The 19,688-nt window shown below is 44.8% G+C and overlaps 1 protein-coding gene across 1 annotated transcript in view; it reads right to left on the bottom strand.

Moving 5' to 3' along the window:
- Positions 1-19,310, bottom strand: part of ERICH6B (glutamate rich 6B) — a 54,552-nt gene extending 35,242 nt beyond the window's left edge. The window contains exons 1-6 of the mRNA XM_037986721.2: positions 18,824-19,310; positions 18,525-18,772; positions 13,304-13,352; positions 9,744-9,910; positions 4,442-4,504; positions 3,772-3,813 (exon numbers count right to left, since the gene is read on the bottom strand). Of these exons, the coding sequence (XP_037842649.2) occupies positions 3,772-3,813; positions 4,442-4,504; positions 9,744-9,910; positions 13,304-13,352; positions 18,525-18,772; positions 18,824-19,236 (982 nt within the window). The 5' untranslated portion in view covers positions 19,237-19,310. The remainder of the gene's footprint in view (positions 1-3,771; positions 3,814-4,441; positions 4,505-9,743; positions 9,911-13,303; positions 13,353-18,524; positions 18,773-18,823) is intronic.
- Positions 19,311-19,688: the final 378 nt, after the last annotated feature.

The raw sequence follows: 19,688 nt of genomic DNA on the forward strand, positions 1-19,688 counted from the left end.
TTCGGGCTCCTCCTGGGATGGAGAATTTTACTGAGCTGGGGCTGCCTTTATCCACAAAGGCCTGGGGCCTCTCTGCTTGCAAACCTTCTCCTGTAGCCTTGGCTTGTGCCTGACAGACTTGCCGCATATGAGGTGGGCCCCATGCTTCCAGAATTCCCTGGCAATTCTTCCATCACTTCCCACAGGTGCACACAATACCACCCCCACTGGCATACCCACGACAGGGGAAAGGCAAGGGCATGTTCAGCTTGATTCTAAAAACACCATGTGTTCCTGAACTGTCTGCCATGGAAACGACCAAGGAAGTTTTTTTAAAAAAAAAAACCATGGAGGAAAACCCAGCAAGAATCCTTGGGAATTCAAGCAAGCACTAGGGATGCTCCTTGTGGGTGGCAGTAGAGAGGAGAAATGAATGAACTGGTAGAAAAGGGGCCTGAGAGACCAAGGAGCAGGCTATTGTGGAAGATGCTCTGAGCCTGCCTCAGATGTGCCTGCCCGGGATGGAGACGAGTACGACTGTGGCCCTGGTAACTCAACAACTTCCTATCATTTGCGATTGCCATATCTTAGTAGTTTTTTTAATTTTTGAATAATGCGTATTGAATAATAATGTGAGGTGGTACAAAAGGAGGTGTTTATCACGGGAAGAAGGTGAACTTGGCAGCGCTGAATACCCAACAGTGCTGCTCAGGAGCATTCGATTCAAAGTAATAAGTAAGCTTATTAACATGGCTGGGCACTGTCAACATGTCAAGTGTAAATAAGCAGTATCATAGCTGTCGCTGGGGCTGAATGAGAAGAAAAAGCCTTATTTCTAATTAATTTTCCCTTTGGGGATATCTGTCAACCTCTACCTCTCTTCTAGTGATATCATTATCTCCTCCTGAAGTCACTCTACGGGAGGATGGGAAGGGCCAGGGGGAGTCTCAGGCCAAGTTCCAGTGGTGGTTCTGTCATCCGGAACCTGGGCCACTTCCGGCATGTCACTGTTGCGTGTCCCCCTTGCACCTCAGCTCCGTATCTGTGCCATGGGACAATAAGACTCATCTTGAGGGTGGCTCAGAGGACTAGTGCTAATGTAGGTCAGAGCTAGCACACACTGTTCCCCAGGTGGAGCAGCATGTTTTCCCATGGTCTGATTAAAAACAAATCTCTTTTTTTTTTTTTTTTTTTTTGAGACGGCCCATTGCCAAGCTGGAGTGCGGTGGCGTGATCTTGGCTCACTGCAACCTCTGCCTCGTGGGTTCAACCGATTCTCCTGCCCCAGCTTCCTGAGTAGCTGGGATTACAGGCACATGCCATCATGCCCAGCTAATTTTTGTATTTTTAGTAGAGACGGGGTTCTCCCATGTTGGCCAGGATGGTCTCTACCTCTTGAGCTCGTGATCCGCTGGCCTCAGCCTCCCAAAGTACTGGGATTAAGAACAAATCTTAACTCTTCCTTATTCAAGTGCCTCTCCTCTATCATTTTTCTTTTTTATGTAAGAAAAGTTTTAGGGACAGGGTCTCTCTCTGTAGCCCAGGGTGAATTGCAGTGTTGTGATCACGGCTAACTGTGACAATACTCCCACCTCAGTCTCCTGAGTAGCTGGGACTACAGGCACACACCACCATGCCTGATTAATTTTTAAATTTTTTGTAGAGATGAGGTCTTGCTATGTTGCCCAGGCTAGTCTCAAACTCTTGGCCTCAAGTGATCCTTCCTTCTCGGCCTCCTAAAGTGCTCGGATTACAGGCATGAGCCACTGCACCCAACCTCTTAACATTTTTCTTGACTGAACAATCATTCTTGAATTTGGGATAAATGAGCTGTGTGTATTTGCCCTGAGGGGTAAATACTATAATTCCCACATTATGTGACAAAGATTCTTTGCTTGACCAAACTTGAGTCGGGCTCCTGAATCTTTTCCTAGGCCCATCTGTGCACTTCCTTATAAAATCCAGTTTTAGCAAGAACCCTGTTAAGTTGGTTTAACAAGAACCCCTACCCTCAATATCCGATCTCCCTCAATATCTAATGAGGTTCTTCATCCTCCACCATCATCTGGTTAATATCTGATCACCTGACCCATGCTCAGCAAGAATCCTATTAGGTTGGTTTATTCAGAATTCCCCATGCTTTCTTCTTAGTGATTTTCCATCCACTGACCTCTACCCTGCTCCTTGGGTATAATTTCTCACTTGCCCATGCTGTATTTGGACTTGAGCCCAAGCTCTTTCCCCTCCTGCAAAATCTCATTGCTGTGGTCTCTAAACTGACCACAGTGGTTCTGAATAAAGTCTACTTACTGGGCTTTAACAAGTATCAATGAATAATTTTTTCTTTAACAGTAGATGAGGAAAGGTTGGGGAAAAGCAGTAAGTGACTAGCCTAGGGCTGTCTCTGAGAAATGAGCAACCCAGTGCCACTGATTGACAAGCACACAGATGAAACTCGATCCTGTTTTCACCTTCTCCATGTTTCACAGTGAATTCCCTACTATCCTAGGCAGATGGCTAAAGGGTCAGGTTAGGCTGGTGGCTGCTGTGGGTACAAATCTATAAACTGTTCTAAAATCTAGCTACTCAAAGTGTGGTCCGTGGATAAGGAAACTTGTTAGAAAGACCAAACCTGGCCAGGCACGGTGGCTCACACCTAGCATCCCAGCACTTTGGGAAGCTGAGGAGGGAGGATTGCTTGAGCCCAGAAGCTGAGACAAGCCTGGGCAACATAGTGAGACCTAGTCTCTTTAATAATAAAAAATTAGCCAGGCGTGGGTGGCATATGCCAGTGGTCCCAGCTACTCAGGAGGCTGAGGTGGGAGAATCACTTGAACCTGGGAGGTGGAGGCTGTTGTGAGCTGTTCTCACACCACTGGGCAACAGAGGGAGACGCTGTCTAAAGAAAAAAGAAAGGTCAGATCTCAAATCTCAGATCTGCTGAATGAGAATCTGCTTTTAAACAAGATTCCCAGGTAGTTGTCCTGCATATTAAAGTTTGAGTATGGCAGCTCTAAAATGCCCATGGAAATGGAATAAGATGGAGAAAACTGTTTGTCAGTACCCTTCTGACGGTGTGATGGGTTGGGTGGGATGCATACTCTAGAGTTTACAAGAGTTTATTTGATAAGCCATGGGGTGGGGATGGCGGTATAAGCAGCTGTTGTGTGTATGTAAGACTGATCCATCTCCCACTACCCCTATGTTCAAGTAAAACAGATCTTAGTCCCTAAATTGTGTTCTAATGAGGATGGGTCTGGTTAATTGCAGGCTTTTGTTTTGGGGAGTGGTGCTCACAAGTTGGGATTCTGCTGCCCTAAGGATTCTCCCCTGTTCTTCCCCCTTGTAGGATTCAACCAACCCCCTCTTAAAAAGCATTTAATAAACCTTTAAGACACCATTTGTAAGGGCTCCAATTTATTCATTACCAAGATGCCATAGGACCCTGAGTCTATCTGGGGAGGTGCAGGTATCCCAGTCAAGCCTACTTCCCGGGCCTCAGGGAATCCAGCAACTCCCTGGATGCTCTTAAATGTGGGAGTCCCTATCTCAAGCTTTTGAGTAGGAAGATGGACTTTCAGTCCTGTCCCTTCAGAGACCCTCTCTCTGTTTCTCGTTTTAGCCTCCTTCTTGAGGAGGTTCGGGGGCCATGTGCCTAGGATGCCCCTCAGTCCCCTCTGGGCCCAGGGGCATGCTGGATCACAGAGGGAGCCACCTGCCAGGGGCACCTTCCCCACCCAGGGCACTCTGCAGAAAGCAGGGATCTTTGGATATATTATGTCAGATGCTCACCATTTTCTTCCTCTTTTTGCTGTACTTTCGTGCTAACACACTCTAAAAAAGAATAGGAAAAATTATTAACAGGATACGGTATGGTGAACTAGTCCAGACCTTTTAATCCCTTATAGAATCAATTTAAAAATCACCTCCTAGATAGCTGGGAAGCCTCAGGGTGGAGTGCACGTGTTTTAGGATAAGAGGCTTCCTTGATCTTCAGCAGTTGGAGGCTTGCAGCACATATTCACTGAATATTGATTCCCCTCCCTTTATTCTTATTGTATCTTGCCCACTAGAGTTCAGGTTCTGAGAGGGTGAGATGGGTTTTGTCTACTTTATATCCTGCCTCATATACAGTAGGGATATAGTAAATGTCATTGCATGAACTAAGTATGGGTAACACCATTATCTTCCCTCCTAATTGCAGTGACAAATATTGTTTCCTCTCCTTTCAAAATGCCAGAGCACTTAACTCTCTGGCTCAATGTCTTACCTGAGCCTGGAGCCTTGACATTAAATTCCAGAAATAATGCCTTGGCCATTGGCCTCCATTAAGCCTGCTCTGTTTTAAAATGGCCAACAGCATGCTCTCCTTGGTTGGGGGCAGGCTGATTTTGTGCTTCTTACCTTCTCCAGGATGGATGACTAACTTCTACAGATCATTTAAAATCATCATAAAGTTTACCTTTTGGAGGAGGCTTCGTGGTGGTTTCTTGTTCTGTTTCTGATTTCGATTTTAAAGATTTTACTGTTAAAAGGCAGAAGAGGATGGCTATTAATGATTTAAACCTTACATTTTCCAGTGGATTCATACTGGGTATTTGGGGTCTCAGGTTCTTTCTTGGCACCCAAGGCTGGTCAACAGTTTGGGGGAACTGAGGCTGGCGGGTACAGCTGGCATATATAGATGCCCCACTGCACCCCAACCCCTTTGGCTTTGGTAAATCACTCTAGGATTGCAATAAATTAGTGGTCAGAAAATGTAACCCTGTTGTGGCCTTCTAATCTGGTTACCGTGAGGCGAGTTTCAGTCCTCAGGATAGCTGGAAGGGCTGAGGCAGGGTAAGAGGAAGACTTATAGGTATCCCTCCTGCTGTAGGAACCATAGAACCAAGTGGCTCCAAGGCCATGTAGACACACAATGCGGTGTGCCTGTCACTGTACGAAGTAGCGTGTCTGCTCTGTAACCACGGGGTGTGTAATGGGGACTGGATGGGAAACATGGGGATTGCCTAGGATAGATCTGCTAAGATTTGCAATGGGAAGCTACTGTATATATACATTAGGGCTTTTGTGAGTTCTTGATTACCCTTGTTTTCTGTCTTCTGGAACTTTATGATTCCTGTTCCTTTTTCCTCTTTCCCTGGTATTTGTCTTCCTACTCCTAAATGCTAAATACATGTGTGTACACGTGTGTGTACACACACAGACAGACACACACACACACACCCTACATTCCATTCTTTTTTTTTGAGACAGAGTCTCACTCTGTTGCCCATGTTGGAGTGTAGTGGTGCGATCTCTGCTCACTGCAACCTCCACCTCCCAGGTTCAAGTCATTCTCCTGCCTCAGCCTCCTGAGTAGTTGGGATTACAGGCGTGTGCCATCACACTTGGCTACTTTTTGTACTTTTAGTAGAGGTGGGGTTTTGCCATGTTGACCAGGATGGTCTCGAACTCCTGACCTCAGGTGATCCACCTGCCTCAGCCTCCCAAAGTGCTGAGATTACAGGCATGAGCCATTGCGCCCAGCCCATTCCATTTTTAATAGCAGGGACTAATAGGGCCATGATGAAAAAGCCAAGTAAACTGCTCCACCAGCTTATGGGAGGGTCCTAAATTCAAGATGAACAGGGTACAAAACAAAAACAAAACCTTGTGTGGTGGCCTGTGGCATTAAGAGGAACTTTGAACACTTACCGTATCAGTGCCTATTAGTTCTTCAGCAAGAGGCCGGCACTTCTACAGACAAGGAGCTCTCCAACTTCAAGAAAACTCACTGTGCCATGGCACAGTTATGACTGTTAGGTATAATTTCTTTTCTTAAAATATTTCGGTGGGATTTCATTAGTGTCCTATTCTAGCCCTTCAGTCTGGAGTGTAAGACTCAGGTCTTGGTTTTGTGTGGCAGATTGTCAAATATTTAAAGTCAGTTTTTACATCTCAGAGTCATGTGTCTTCCAGACTTAGCATCCTCCTTTGCTTCAGCAGTTCTTTGTGTGAGGTAGTCGGCAGTTTACTGTCCAGGACACCAGCCTTTCTGTTGAGCCCCCACCAAGCTGCTTCTAGTTCTTAGAGAGTGTGGTATCCCCCAAACTGAACGTGCCATTCCAGGGATGGTACTCCAATGTGGGGCAGAGCAGGATGAAATCCTCTTTACATAACCTTTCAGTTGTATCTGGTTGTGTTAACTTTTTTGGCAGTGACATCAATTATACTATTGAATTATTGAGCTTGTGGTTGAAGAAAGCATCTAACAACAAACAGGGCTTCCTCACTCTGCACTTCTCCAGTCTGCTGTTTTTGGGGGCCTGATAGGAGGATCTAATATCAATGACCAATATCTTTTATCTAGCTAATTCTGGTCCGATGTTTCTGCCTGCCAAAATCTTTTAGAATCTGATTATGTTATCCTCAGCATTCAACAGCTTCAGGGCATCTATAAATATAAATATTCCTTCTAAATCTGCATCCAAGCCTATTATAAAAAGTTTTCTACTGGACAGAGCCCCACGGCTCTCTGCTGGAAACCGGGTCAACTCTGATCTATGAAACAGTATCTTGGAGTGCTGTTCAATCAGTTATTATTAGTGATGACATCATCTTACAGTAGCACCCACCTAATATATCTCTATCTTGTCCAGGAACATCAGGAAGCCTTTGGAAATGAAATGTCTCGTGGAATTTCGCCCTATGGGGTTTCCACAGTTCCCTAATCTGATAACCTTGTCAAAAAGTGACCTCAAGGCCAGTATTATGTGATTGGCTTCTATTGATCTTAGGCTGGTTTCTTGCGATCATTTTGCTCTCAGTGTTTGTCCCAGATTGGTCACAGACTCATTTCACCAACTTCCCACAATTCCTCAAAAACCAGAGGCAAGATTAAGCTATTCTCTCACTATGTACACATTCTGGAGTATATTTTATCCAGATCAGGAGACAGCAGTTACCATTCTCTTTTGATTTCATTTCACCAATCTTTAGTTCCTGCTATTTCTCACCTAATTTTGTTGCACTCTTTTCAGTTTGAGAATAATTATTTTTTACAGCGAAGTCAAAATTAAATAGCAATTGAACAACTTGATTTTTCCCTGAATCATTCATCAACACTACACTAAACAGTACTAGCCTGCCTGTCTTGATTTTTTTTTTTGGCTCAATTCTGTTTTAAATGGGCCTCTGTCTTTTGCTGCTGCCTGTGTGATCACTATTATTATTATTATGTTTTGGTAAGAATGTTTATCCTGGGATTGATTCAGCTTTCCTGACACTATTCTTAAAGTTCACAGCCATTTTCCTGTATTTATTGTTGAGAGCATCCTCATCTCTTTAACCTCTGTATGTGATATTTCAAAATCTGAGTCCACTGAAGGAAACACACCAGTTTGTGCTTTTGAGAGCTGTCAATCCTCTTCCCCATCTGATATGGTTTGGCTGTGTCCTTACCCAAATCTCATCTTGAATTGTAGCTCTTGTCATTCCCATGTATTGTGGGAGGGACCTGCTGGGACATAACTGAATCATGGGGGCGGTTTCCCCCATACTGTTCTTGTAGTGATGAATAAGTCTCGTGAACCTGATTATTTTATAAGAGGAAACTTCTTTCCTTTGGTTCTCAGTTCTCTCTCTTGGCTGCTGCCATGTAAGACGTGCTTTCCCTTCTGCCACGATTGTGAGGCCTCCCCAGCCACGTGGAACTGTGAGTCCATCAAACGTCTTTTTCTTTATAAATTACCCAGTCTCAGGTATGTCTTTATCAGCAGTATGGAAACAGACTAATGCTACATCTGACCTCTGCTTACACCTCTGTGTATTCTCAGCCACATTTCTATACACACAGTGTCTCTATGTGTACATATTTCTATCTACAGAGCTCCTTTCCTACTAAGACTAATTTTTTTGTAGTGGTATATACCCTTTTATCACCATGATCTGACCTTGAATCAGATGAGGGCTCAACAACAATTTCACAAGTATTTATTAAATATTCATGCTTACTATGTGCCAGGCACTAAGTCTGGAGGATTTCTGTGAGCATGGATGTGATGTTCTGTGTTAGAATTTCTGGCTGACTTGGTTTATAACCCTGCTGTGTGCCTGGATAGATACATGAGGCCATAACTAGTGTTTCCGGTCCTCCAGAGCGTCTCCTTATATGGATCACGAAGCATTTCCTGTGCCTGTTGCAGCCTTTCTGTGTCAGACCTGCCACCCTCTGCAGTCATAGGTCCCGAGGATTTACCTGGGTATATTTTCCTCCATATTTGACCAAAGTCCTATTTGTCGAGAAAGGCTGAGCCATGTGGAACACCATTTTTTGACTCATTGTGGTTGAACAATCTCATAATAAAATCATGCTTTGGAAGAGGGAGCCTTGAAACCAATTCATCTTAAACTAGAGGTTCTCCAGTTCCTCATCGTTCATGTCCCTGAGCAGCTTCTGGGGATCTGGTTAAGAACGCAGATTCCAGGATGTTTCAAGCAGGGGTTCTGATAAGCGCTAGAAAGCTACATTTTCAGTTTTGTGCTTCCTGGTTCCTCTTTGTCGCCCTCTTCAGGCATGTGGCCAGCCCATGGGTTGGGTCCACAGTGGTGTGAACAGGCTCAAGTCCCCTCTGTTGCATACCCCAGCCTTTTCCCATTACCTTTCTCCTCTCCCACATCCTTTCAAGCTTAGCATTGGCACTTGACTGGCAATTACTCAGTAAATGACTTTCATAATCCTTCTTATGAATATTTACATAAATGCTCAGATTTTCTCAGTGGTCATGCTTACTGACTTTGAGATAGTTCCAGTTCTTGGGGCTCTGTGGGAGCACACAGAACTGAAAAAGGTTCCCAGTGAACCGATGTAGCCTGTGGAACACTCCTCTGCACATGCTGGCAGTGTGTGCCTGTCCTCTGCCTCTCCATTCTCTCTTATAGAGTTTCTGCCTCCTAATTTCATTTAACCACATTGGAGCTACAAAATTTAGCAGCCATGGATAGGGGCAGGGAGGGGAGGTGACGGGGGAATCTAATTTACTGCTGCCATGACTACAGATGTGAAATAAATCTGTGAATCAGTGATGGATCGATCCCACTAAGGCTGGATTTAAATCATTAATAATGGCAAGAAATGCTATTCGGTCTTCCACCCCCAGGGTCCCAGAGTGAGGATTTCAGGGCTTAATTGGGTAGAGAATGAAGACCCTTAATGCAATTTTGCCAGACTCTCTCCCGTGTGTCTGAGCTGTAGCCACGAAGTTTCGCTACATAGATAGTTTTGGTGGGTTCTGAATCAGGGCTGGCTTCGACCTCACGCTGAGACTGTCGGTGGTGGGCCCATGTCCCATTTTCCATTTTCCACATGATTATCTGGATATGGTCTGTCACCCCAGGGAGCCAGTGTATAATCTGGGAAGAAAATGGCCTGTGTCCCTGAGGGAAATTGTGCCTGTGTTCATGTAGAACAAGAATAGGAAGATGAATGAAAAACAGGGGAGGAGACGGAAAGATGGAAGAAGCTATTTGTTTCAGCACTTTGCTGATGCTCTTTCTCTGAGGGGGGTCTGGGATGGGAGGAAACGGGAAGCAAGGCTAGGAGAGGAGTTAACAACTTACCCAAAATGAGACCTCAGAGGGCAACGGAAACAGTAGGATATCATTAGTGTGAGAGGCAATACTCAAGCTACAATATTTCACATGCACAAAATGCTGCAAGACCATTACTCCCCCAGCCCACAGAGCCCGGCTGGGCCTCGCCGACAGAGCTCAGCTTTCCTCACCGGCAGTTCCGCCGTAGTGCCAGTCCGTTTGACTGGCCTGGCTCCTGTACAACGTCAGAAGCGACTCAGAAGACTCTGTGGCAGATTCAGAGATGGCAGAAGGGGTCATGGAAGTCAACGGGACAGTCAAGAAGTTGGTTGCTTGAGAGGGGCCAGCGTCTGGGCTCCTGCCAGAGGGGAGAACAGGAAGGTCAACTTCCAGACAGGGGCCAGGTCAGGAACCCCTCCTAAGGCACGCTAGGGGTTGAAGGGTTGCTCTTGACATCCAGACCCGGATGATGGACGTCTCGAGGTTTGAAGAGACGAGCTGTGAATCATGAAAAATAGGCCAGTGTGTCACTCTGGGCAGCAGAGCCACACATTGCCACTGCTGCTTCACTAAACCATGAGAGGATCTGTGGCTGCCTTCAAAGGCCACTGGGCCAGGTGGTCATAACTGACAGATGTTCCAGAACAGTCTCCTCCTTTCCTGGCTCACAACCCTGCTTATTCTGGTGCCTCTCCCTGCCTCACAGTTGTTTTGGGCAGAGTGGAAAAGATACTGAATTAGATGCTGCAGCAGTTTAAAATTAAGCACTGAGGTCTGTCCCTGCAATCGGCTCACCACAACCACCACCACCATTAGGAAGGCTTTCCAAAGGGCCTGAGGGCAGGGCACTGGGTGTGAGGTGCAGGCTCCACTACCTGACAGCTTAGGATCAAGAGGGATGACCCTGACACATCAACCCACACTGTGTTCTTTCTCAGGAGTCTCTGGCTTTTCACTAGGGGCAAGAAATTAATTCAAATGAAGGAGAGGGGTCTTTGGGGTATTTTGGCCCTGGAGTTATTTCATGTCAACTGGCCCAGTTGGCAGAGATGGGCACAATAAAAAAATCCCCAACATATAAATAGGTGGTGACTATGGTTGGTAGAAAAGGCATAGACTTTGGTGTCAACTCTTGACACTTGAGCTTAAATGTTGGCTCTTGCAACATAGTGGAGGCACTTGGGGTAAGTTACTTGTTTGCTGTTACTCTTGCAGAGGAAGTAAGGCCTGTCCCCATCTGCACTAGGGAACTCAGTGTAGGGGCGGGGAGTGGGTTAAGGGCTGGAGTCTGGGTAAGGGCTCAGGCAAAGAGGTGGAGGGACAGAGCAGAGGCTGTTCGTTCTCACAGGTGGGTGCCTTGGGAAGGCTCCCTTCAGGGTCTATAGGAGTTATAGGCAGATCTTGCAGGTGCCTCTGAGGGACAAGTAGGGGAGCTTGGGTCTGTGCCAGCCCTGCAGGCTGGGGCTGAGCAGCTATGTTCTTAGGGCACACCATCAAGAAGGGGCCCCTGGGCAAGTGGCCAGATGTTTGGATCCTAGGACAGGTGACCGCAGGGATTCAGAACAGGTGGATGCAGGTGAGTTCCTCAGGTCCATGGCAACTCTTGTCCTGCTCCAGGCCCCAAGGCCAGGTGAGTAGACTCTCCAGGGCCTCAGTTTCTTTATCCTTCTAGCGAGATAACTGTCATACCTCACTCACCTGGTGCCCACTGGAACTACAGAGATGATGCCAGTTCTCATGAAAGGACTTAGAAAAGTCAAATCTGCTAAACAAACTTAGAGAGTTATCTCATAATATTGGCTTCTCTGGTCATTTCCACTATCAAGTACATTTCCCCCCATATGCTCTCTGTTGTGCCTGCTCCAGACTGGATCATCACAGGGCCTTCTGGGGTTCCTGCCAGGGCTCACCTCCCAGGAAGCAGAACCAGGTTCCAGTCGCCTGGGCTGAACACTAGCCCCATGTTCCATTGTGATGGAGAGGACACAGGGTGGAGACATTGGATCCTGGATCCTGGGGAGTTGGACTGTTCAAGGCCTGCTTCTGTAGTGCTTTAGCGAGGGGAGGGCCTGGCATGTGCCTGGAGGATCTTCAGTAAATGGGGAAGTGAGAGAGGGAGCCGCTCCAGGCCTGGGGTGGCTGATAGCCTTTCTCTTTATAAGGGACACATGACACGCTTGATCTGTACCTGCTATCCTTCCCCAACCCTTGCCTCTCACACATGTGCATGTGTGAATGTAACACTTACTGCCTAAAGGAGTCTGTGGAAGGTTTGGGTTCTCAACTTTCTCATGTGAAGAATATCCTGGGTCTCTCTGAGAACTTGGAGGCCCAGATCTGGCCCCTGGGGGACCCAAGCCTGATGTGGACACCAGGAAGGCCCCCCAGGGCCTCTCTGATCCTCACAGCTCTCCATGGGCCCTGGGAACCCATTGGAAACCCCCTCAGCTGAAATAGGAACAAAGGGTTGGCTGGGTGTGTGTGTTTGGAATAAAGCTGACCAGGAATCCTGACTCTTGTTCAGGGCATGCTAAGTTTTCTACGTGGTGGTTCGTGGGGTGCAGAATGGAGGAGGACACGGATCTGCAGCACTTACTGAGAGTGTGCTGTCTGCTGGTCACTGTTCAGCCTCCTGCTCAGTAAATATACATTTCATCCTCACCAAAACCCCGTGAGGCTGGAACTGTTCCTCTCCCCATTTTACAGATGAAGAAACTGAGGTACAAGGAGATGAAGTGGCTGCCTGGATGGAGGAGCTGAGTTTCAAACCCAGGCAGTCTGGCTCCAAAGCCCCAGTTCTCAATATTTTTAAGGTGGTCACATCACTGTCGGGCCCCTTCACTGTGTCTGGCCACATTGCTTCACTTGCTTTGAGTGTCAGCGATTGGGGTGAACGGGGGCTTTTGGAAAGCCACTCCCTCGTTTGTGCATCACCTGCAGTGGAGTTACCTGTCAGAGGCCTTGCAGCATCCCTGGAGGTGTGCAGTGGGGAATAGAGCTGGAGTGGGGCTGCCTCGCCGGGTCAAGGGACAGCCCTGCGTGGGAGCCCTGTGCCCTCAAGTTGTAACTTATGGGTCCCCTACTTGGCAAAACTGGGATTTCATTCCTGCTTCTCGCCGTAACTAAACTGGCCCTGTGCTTTTTTTTAGATCTAGTGGAGATCAATTATCCTTTGGGGAAAAAGTGTAGGGGACAAGACAAAAAGCCAAGGACAAGGCTGGTGGACCCCTGCAGCTGGGCACGTAGCAGGCCCAGCATATTCCACAGAGGCTCACTTATTCCACAGATACTTCACTGACCGTCTAGTGTGCGCCAAGTCCTGTCACAGGATTTTAATGAGTATTCACTGAATGAAAATTCAGGCCTTGGAAATATGCCTAAACCTGTTCTCTTCCTGGACACACTGCACCTTCCCTTGGGGGCATTCATTCATCTGCTTCCCTGACAGCACTGCTTGCGAGCCCTTTGCAGTCTCTCCTGGTTGAGACCTTTTCCCCAGGCTCAGACAACCTCTGCCCCTTTCATCTCTAGTGGTTCTGAGCACCCAGGACTCTGATCTTGAGACCCACCCCTCCCCTGTGAGTGACTGAGGGGCAGAGGCAAGCAGGGTTGTAACTTCTGGGAGCCCCACTAAACTCCTCCTTCCTCCCCTACTCCATGCCACGCCCCGTCTTGGGTTCTTCAAGGGCTGCTGAAACATTGTCCCTAAGCAGGAGTTTCCACCTGATTTATCCCAAAAGAAAACTATTACCTTGCATCACGAAGAAGCATGGTTTGTGACGAATAACTTGCCTTGGGTTCTATTGGAAAAAAGAAAAACAATATTGGCAAAAAAGCATCTTTCTGTTTAAAAAATGTGTTGTTAAGTACGTGGAGAGGGCCCTCGTTATAGAAATTTTCTATTTTTCCTTTTCTTTAGTAGTGTCTCTTAAGGGTTTCCTTTAAAAATTAGTAGGTTGAAATTTTATAAAATTAGTGAGAGCTCAAGAAGATACTTTTCAGGCAATCATGGATTTTGGAAATTCAAGTTTGCTTTGCTTATCTCTATGGTTATCCCAGAAGCCTCCCTCTGTCTCGGGATGAAGAACGTTTGTCCAGCAGAGGTGACTGAGGTACAGGGCATATATGTATTTTAAGAATTAATTTTAATTTTAAAGGACCTGCAACCGTAGCTTACCCATGCAACAAAATATTATTGAGGAATATCCCTTGGTTATTAAAATGATGTCTCTAACAATTAAGCAACATGGGCAAATGGTGAAGTTATAATACTAAGTTACAAAAGTAAAATACTACCTTGTATAGACAGCATGTTTAAAACAGTAAAAACCAAACCACACAACAAGGACCATCACTATCACAAATGCAAACAATGGCGGCAAAGAGACAGAATACAAATCACTTAAGTGTGAATTAGCTTTATTTATATTTGAATGTTCACAGGTTGGGGGATGTCTTTCTACTCTTTACTTTTCAAATTTTTCATTTTTTAAAGAAAGGAACAAGAAGATTTTTTTTTGATGTCCCTTTTCTAAAATTAAAATAGGTACACAACTTATTAAAAAGCAGAAACAAAGCATGAAAGGAGGAAGGAAGGGAGGAAAGGAGGAAAAGCGACTAGAAGAGGAGAGAAAGTTTGGGAGCCTGTCCTGGCAGTTCTAATGATTTTCTGTGACCTTGGGGTAGTCACATGCCCTCTTTCTAGCTCAAAGTTGCTCATCTGTGAAATGGGCAGGAAGAGAAAATGGTTGGGACAATTAAAGGAGATAGAGATTTTGAAATAGACAATATGCACCCTATGCCATCAGACTATGTTCCCTAACTTTCACTGGGACAACACACATACAGAAAATAATTCTGTTCTTTTGGGAGCACAGTGGAGGCATCGGCAACCAGCTCTGGGGCTCACTATCCCCCCACCCACCAGTGGTTGATCAAGGTCACAGAGGTGAACGTCCTTGCATGAAAAGTTGGCTGGCTTTCTCATCTCTGCCTTGTTAGTGTCTCTTGCACCTTTCTTCTGAAATTTCCAGAATTGCTAGGTTCCCTGTTGGAAATGGTAGTTGGGACACACCAGCTCTCAACTGGAAATGGCAACTGAATTACAGCAGTTAGGCCAGACAGCATTTGGAGCTGCTGAGGAAGAGCTAGCAGGGTAAAGAAAATAAAATTCGATGCATTATGTATATCAAAAGATGAGGCAAAATTTTGATGAATCAAAATCAATGTACTGTGACATCTCCACAGCATTATTTGCCACAAGGCAGAATTTATCATTAGGAATGTCTTGGGTACTAAAAAAACTAAAAGGGGTCTCATTGTGGGGTGGTTTCACTCTATAGTATGTTCTATGGCAGCAGGAGAGCAATGTAGCCTGGAGGCTCATCTAGCACCTCTCTTCTTGTAAGATTAGAAGAGTATTTTATACTTACAATTGCATGGTACAGGGGAGTTTCAAAGCAGTTTCAGATATGTTACTTCATTTACTTATTGCAACTCACTGTGAGAAAGGCGTTTTTGCACATGGGGAAACTGAAACCTAGAGATGATAAGTGACATGCCCAAGGTCTAGGCCCCACCATGTGCTGGGTTTTCTGACTTGGACACCACAGCACTCACACCCATGTTGTGCATCCAAAATCTGAACTCCCCCAGCAGGCCAATCAGATGCAACTAACCAATTATTCACTGGCAGTTGATGCTACATTTATATTCAAGTTGCTCACCTAATTTTAGTGGATTTCCCCATAAACTTTGGGGGGAATCAAGCCTTTAAGGAAGAGAGGTGGGTGGGGGTTGTTATTCTGATGTAACCTGATTTGTCCAGGGCTGTGGGAGTCTCTGAAGTTGACCGGCCTGTAGGGTGGATGAGTGGAGGGTGTAAATCCCTCCCACAGCCTGGTTCATTGTGTCCCATCTTTTGGTTATGTCCATTTCACAAAGCAGGTAATGTGGCTAGGGGCGTGTGGCCAGTCACAAGTCAATGGCAAGGGAATAATAATACATCATGTAATATAATAATACTTACAATGGCCAACACTTTCTTGGGCCTAAAATGCTATGTGCCTGGCATATCTCTTAATGATTTACCTAATTAAATCACTTTAATCCTCCCACACATCCTATGAGGTAGGGCTAATGCTGTTCCTATTTACAATGAAGACAAACAAGACATGGAGAGGTTAAGTCACTTGCCCAAGCTCATGCAACTAGTGAGAGGGAGAGAGCTGGCTTTCAAACCTAGGCAGTCAAGATCCTGAGAGAAAGGAAAATGTGCTCTTCATGACAGACTCCTATTTGCTATTAAGTAGATAAATAAATGGCATTCAGGCACCCCCTTCACTGTCTGCTCCTGTGGCAGACATTACTAGTTGATCACAGCACTCTTTGCTGCTGAGCCCAGACAAGGCCTCAGAATTCTTCTCAGCGTAGTTTTCCACTAACCTCTAGTAGTTAATGCATCAGCATGAGAGATAAGCCCATTTGTCATATCTAGGGCTCATTTTATAGATGCCAATTAATTGATAAGGTTTAAAAGAATTTGTGGGCACCCATGTATATGTGAGTGTGACTGGCTCTAAGAAGTGAATATGATCACTTGATTCAATTTACATGTACTGAGCATCTGCTATAGGTGAGGAAGGCACTCTTGTTAGTTACTGAGGTTCAACACAAGGGTAAACGAAGTTATATCTTAAGGGTATTAGGAGAATATTCTACCAAAAAATATTGATATATATTTTTTGAAAAGTTAAGAAATTCCTTATAAATTTTTTTCTTAACCTGTTTTGTACAATCTGTCTTGAAGCCCTAGAATTTCATAAACCAAGACATTCTTTCATGAGCCTTGAAAGGCATTTCAGCATCTCCCTGGTGTTTCTTCAGTGCCTCTCCAATTTTTGTTAGCAGGACATTTATTTTCAAAGTGTTTGCTTTATACACAGTTCCATTCACTTGACAGCATTGTATTTGTCCTACTCTAGTGGGTAATATATTTACTAAGATCCAGCACATAGAGGGGACATGTTAAGAATGCTTGATTCATACTGTGCAAGAGAAAAAGCCCTGAATGCTATTTTTCAGTATTAGAATTACATTTGATACTTGAACAGCAGGGATATTAGGATTCCAAGAGGAAACTTAATGGTAGAGGCACACAGAAAAGAGAGTTTCCCAGCAATAGCAGAATTACCTCTCTAATGCAACAACTAAATTTCCAGGAGGGGAGTAGGAATCAAGGATGGTACATCTGATTTGATGGAGAGGGATGTAACAGTAAATGCCTGTGTGGCTGCTGATAACACCCAGCTTTTAGGAAGTAGGTTGAGTGTAATCAGATTTTTAGGAATTTAAAAATTCAGGCTGCCTAGGATGCTTGCAGTTGGTAGCAGAACCAAATCCGGAAAAATAGTTTAGTTCTACTTATAGGCCAGCATGAAGATGATGTAGGTGACCTGAACCTTTACGTTTCTGTACCTAGTAGAATATGGCCATGCAGTCACAACATCAAGAGAAGACACTACAGGGGCATATGAGCAAAAGCACATTAATCACTGCCAGCAAACAGCACAAGGAGGCTGCTGCCAAATAATAAAACCCAACATGAGGAAATGCTGCCAGTTGCTGAAACAGTGTTGAAAAAACTTTAGCCCTTGGATGAGAAAAATCACTCTAAAGTCAAATACTTACCCCCAGACTAAAATGATTCCTTTAAGGGGGATGAATGGGTATCCTGAGAAGCATACCAGTGTCTGTTGACCTAGCAACAGAGTGTAGGAATGTATTCCAGGAAATAGAGGTCTCTGATAAAACAGTTCACCAAAATGCCATTTTAAAAAAGGAACAAAACATTGGAAGCAATAAATGGTCAATAATAGAAGATTGATTAAAAATAATATAGCTTATCAACACAATACAATGCGATGCAGTCATTAAAATGATTTTTAGAAAGCTTAATATATTAAATGTATATAATATTAAATGATATTCATATATGTATAGTGTTTATATATAATATTTATATAAATAAGGGTATCTTTAAAAGCAGGTTACAAACACAACATAAAGCTTGATCTTTTTACAAAAGGGGTGTGTGTATGTGTATATATATGTGTATATAAATACATGTATGTGTGTGTGTGTGTATATATATATATAGAATAAGTCTGGGGAAGATATAATCACAAGTGTGGAAAGCGATTATCAAATCTGATAGTCAAGTGGTGGTGATTTTTGCTTTCTTCTTTTTGCTTATATATAGTTTATTTCTTCTCTCTCTCTCTCTCTCTCTTTTTTTTTTAAGAGATGAGCATTCTGTCACCCAGGCTGCTCAAAATCCTGAGCTCAAGTGATCTTCCCATCTCAGCCTCCTGAGTAGCTGGGATCACAGGTGTCTGCCACCACACCCGACTAAATTTTAAAATTTTTTGTAGAAATGAGGTGTTGCTATGTTGCCCAGGCTGGTCTCAAACTTCTGGCTTCACACAATCCTCTCGCCTTGGCCTCCCAAACTGCTGGGACTGCAGGTGTGAGCCACTGCTCCTTGCCTGCTTATATATAGTTCCTAAAGCATCTGCAATGAACATGTATTACTTGTGTAATATGAAAAGCAAAAGATACAAATAACAATTATTATTATAAACAGATGGTTTATGTTTATGAAGTCTTCCTGCCTGCTTTGTTGGTGCAGTGCTTTGGGGCAAGGCTATTATATTACAGTTGTGAGCAGAACTTGGTCAGTAAATGAGTCTTCCTACCTGTCAGCACCATGGATAGGGTTGACAATTTGTGCTCTGGCTCTCTCTCAGGTTTGTGCTTTTTTCCTGGGCATCCTGGTAAACTAGAGCTACCATCCTTTGGGAGGCCCTCCTCCAGATACTCATCCCCTTCCAGATACTCTTCTTCATCCAGACCTTCTTTCCCTTTCAGATACTTTTCCTCCCATAGATGCTCTCCCTCCTCCAGATACTCACCTTCTTTCAGATACTTTTTATACAGATTTTCTTTTCCATCCAGATTCTCTTCCTCCTCCAGAGCTTCTTCCTCCTCCAGAATCTCTTCCTTTTCCAGAGCCTTTTCCTCTTCTAGATACCATTCCTTCCCCAGATACTCTTCCTTCTCCAGATACCCTTTCTTCCCCAGATAATCTTCCTCCTCAATATACTCTTCCTTCTCCAGATACCCTTCCTTCCCCAGATACCCTTCCTCCTCCAGATGCTCTCTCTTCTCCAGATACTCTTCCTCCTGCAGATACCCTTCCTTCCCCAGATACTCTTCCTCCTCCAGATGCTCTTTCTTCTCCAGATATTCTTCCTCCTGCAGATACCCTTCCTTCCCCAGATACTCTTCCTCCTCAATATACTCTTCCTCCTCCAGATACCCTTCCTTCCCCAGATACTCTTCCTCCTCCAGATGCTCTTCCTTCCCCAGATGCTCTTCCTCCTTCAAGTATTCTTCCTTCACCAGATTCTCTTCCTCTTCCGGGTCCTCTTCCTCCTCCAGATACTCTTTGTCCTCCCCAGACTCTCCCTCTGGAGAAACTGGAGATTCATCCTGTAGACTTTCCTCATCTAGTTCTACGTCAGTATCCTCTTTCTCTGAAGGTAAGGTCTGTGTGGAACATTGGGGAGTTGTGGGAGGGTGAAGAGGTGATGCTCCTGATAACTGATTATTTTCAGCAGACATGCTGGGGAAGTCGTAGGTGGTGAACTCCTTCTGCAGCAGCCAACGTCACTTTATCATCCTGTATCCAAGAAAGGAATAAAATCCTATTAACCAGTAATAGCAACTGCATATTGATTTAAACTCATTTCTATTCACTTATTTCATTCACTAGTCTTTGGAGGGTTCTTTAAGTATGCAGATCAGTACCTAGTGGCCAGTGAAAAAGGCACAAGAAGAGGGAGTGGAGGCTTACCCTCAACGAGCTGGGTGGGGAGACCACACCTGAAGGCCAGGACTTTGAAATTGCTGCACAATGTGAAGTCAACAGGGAGGGCTGGAAAGCAATCATTGTTTATTGGTGCTATTGCTAGAGATTTTTATTTCTCATTAAGTATTTATTGCCACAATAAATAAGGCCGAGACTATCTTCCAGGAGCTTGAAATCTGGGGAGAAAGGAGTCACAAAAAACAGA

This window comes from Chlorocebus sabaeus, chromosome 3, assembly GCF_047675955.1.
Source record: "Chlorocebus sabaeus isolate Y175 chromosome 3, mChlSab1.0.hap1, whole genome shotgun sequence".
Classification (NCBI taxonomy): Eukaryota; Metazoa; Chordata; class Mammalia; order Primates; family Cercopithecidae; genus Chlorocebus; species Chlorocebus sabaeus.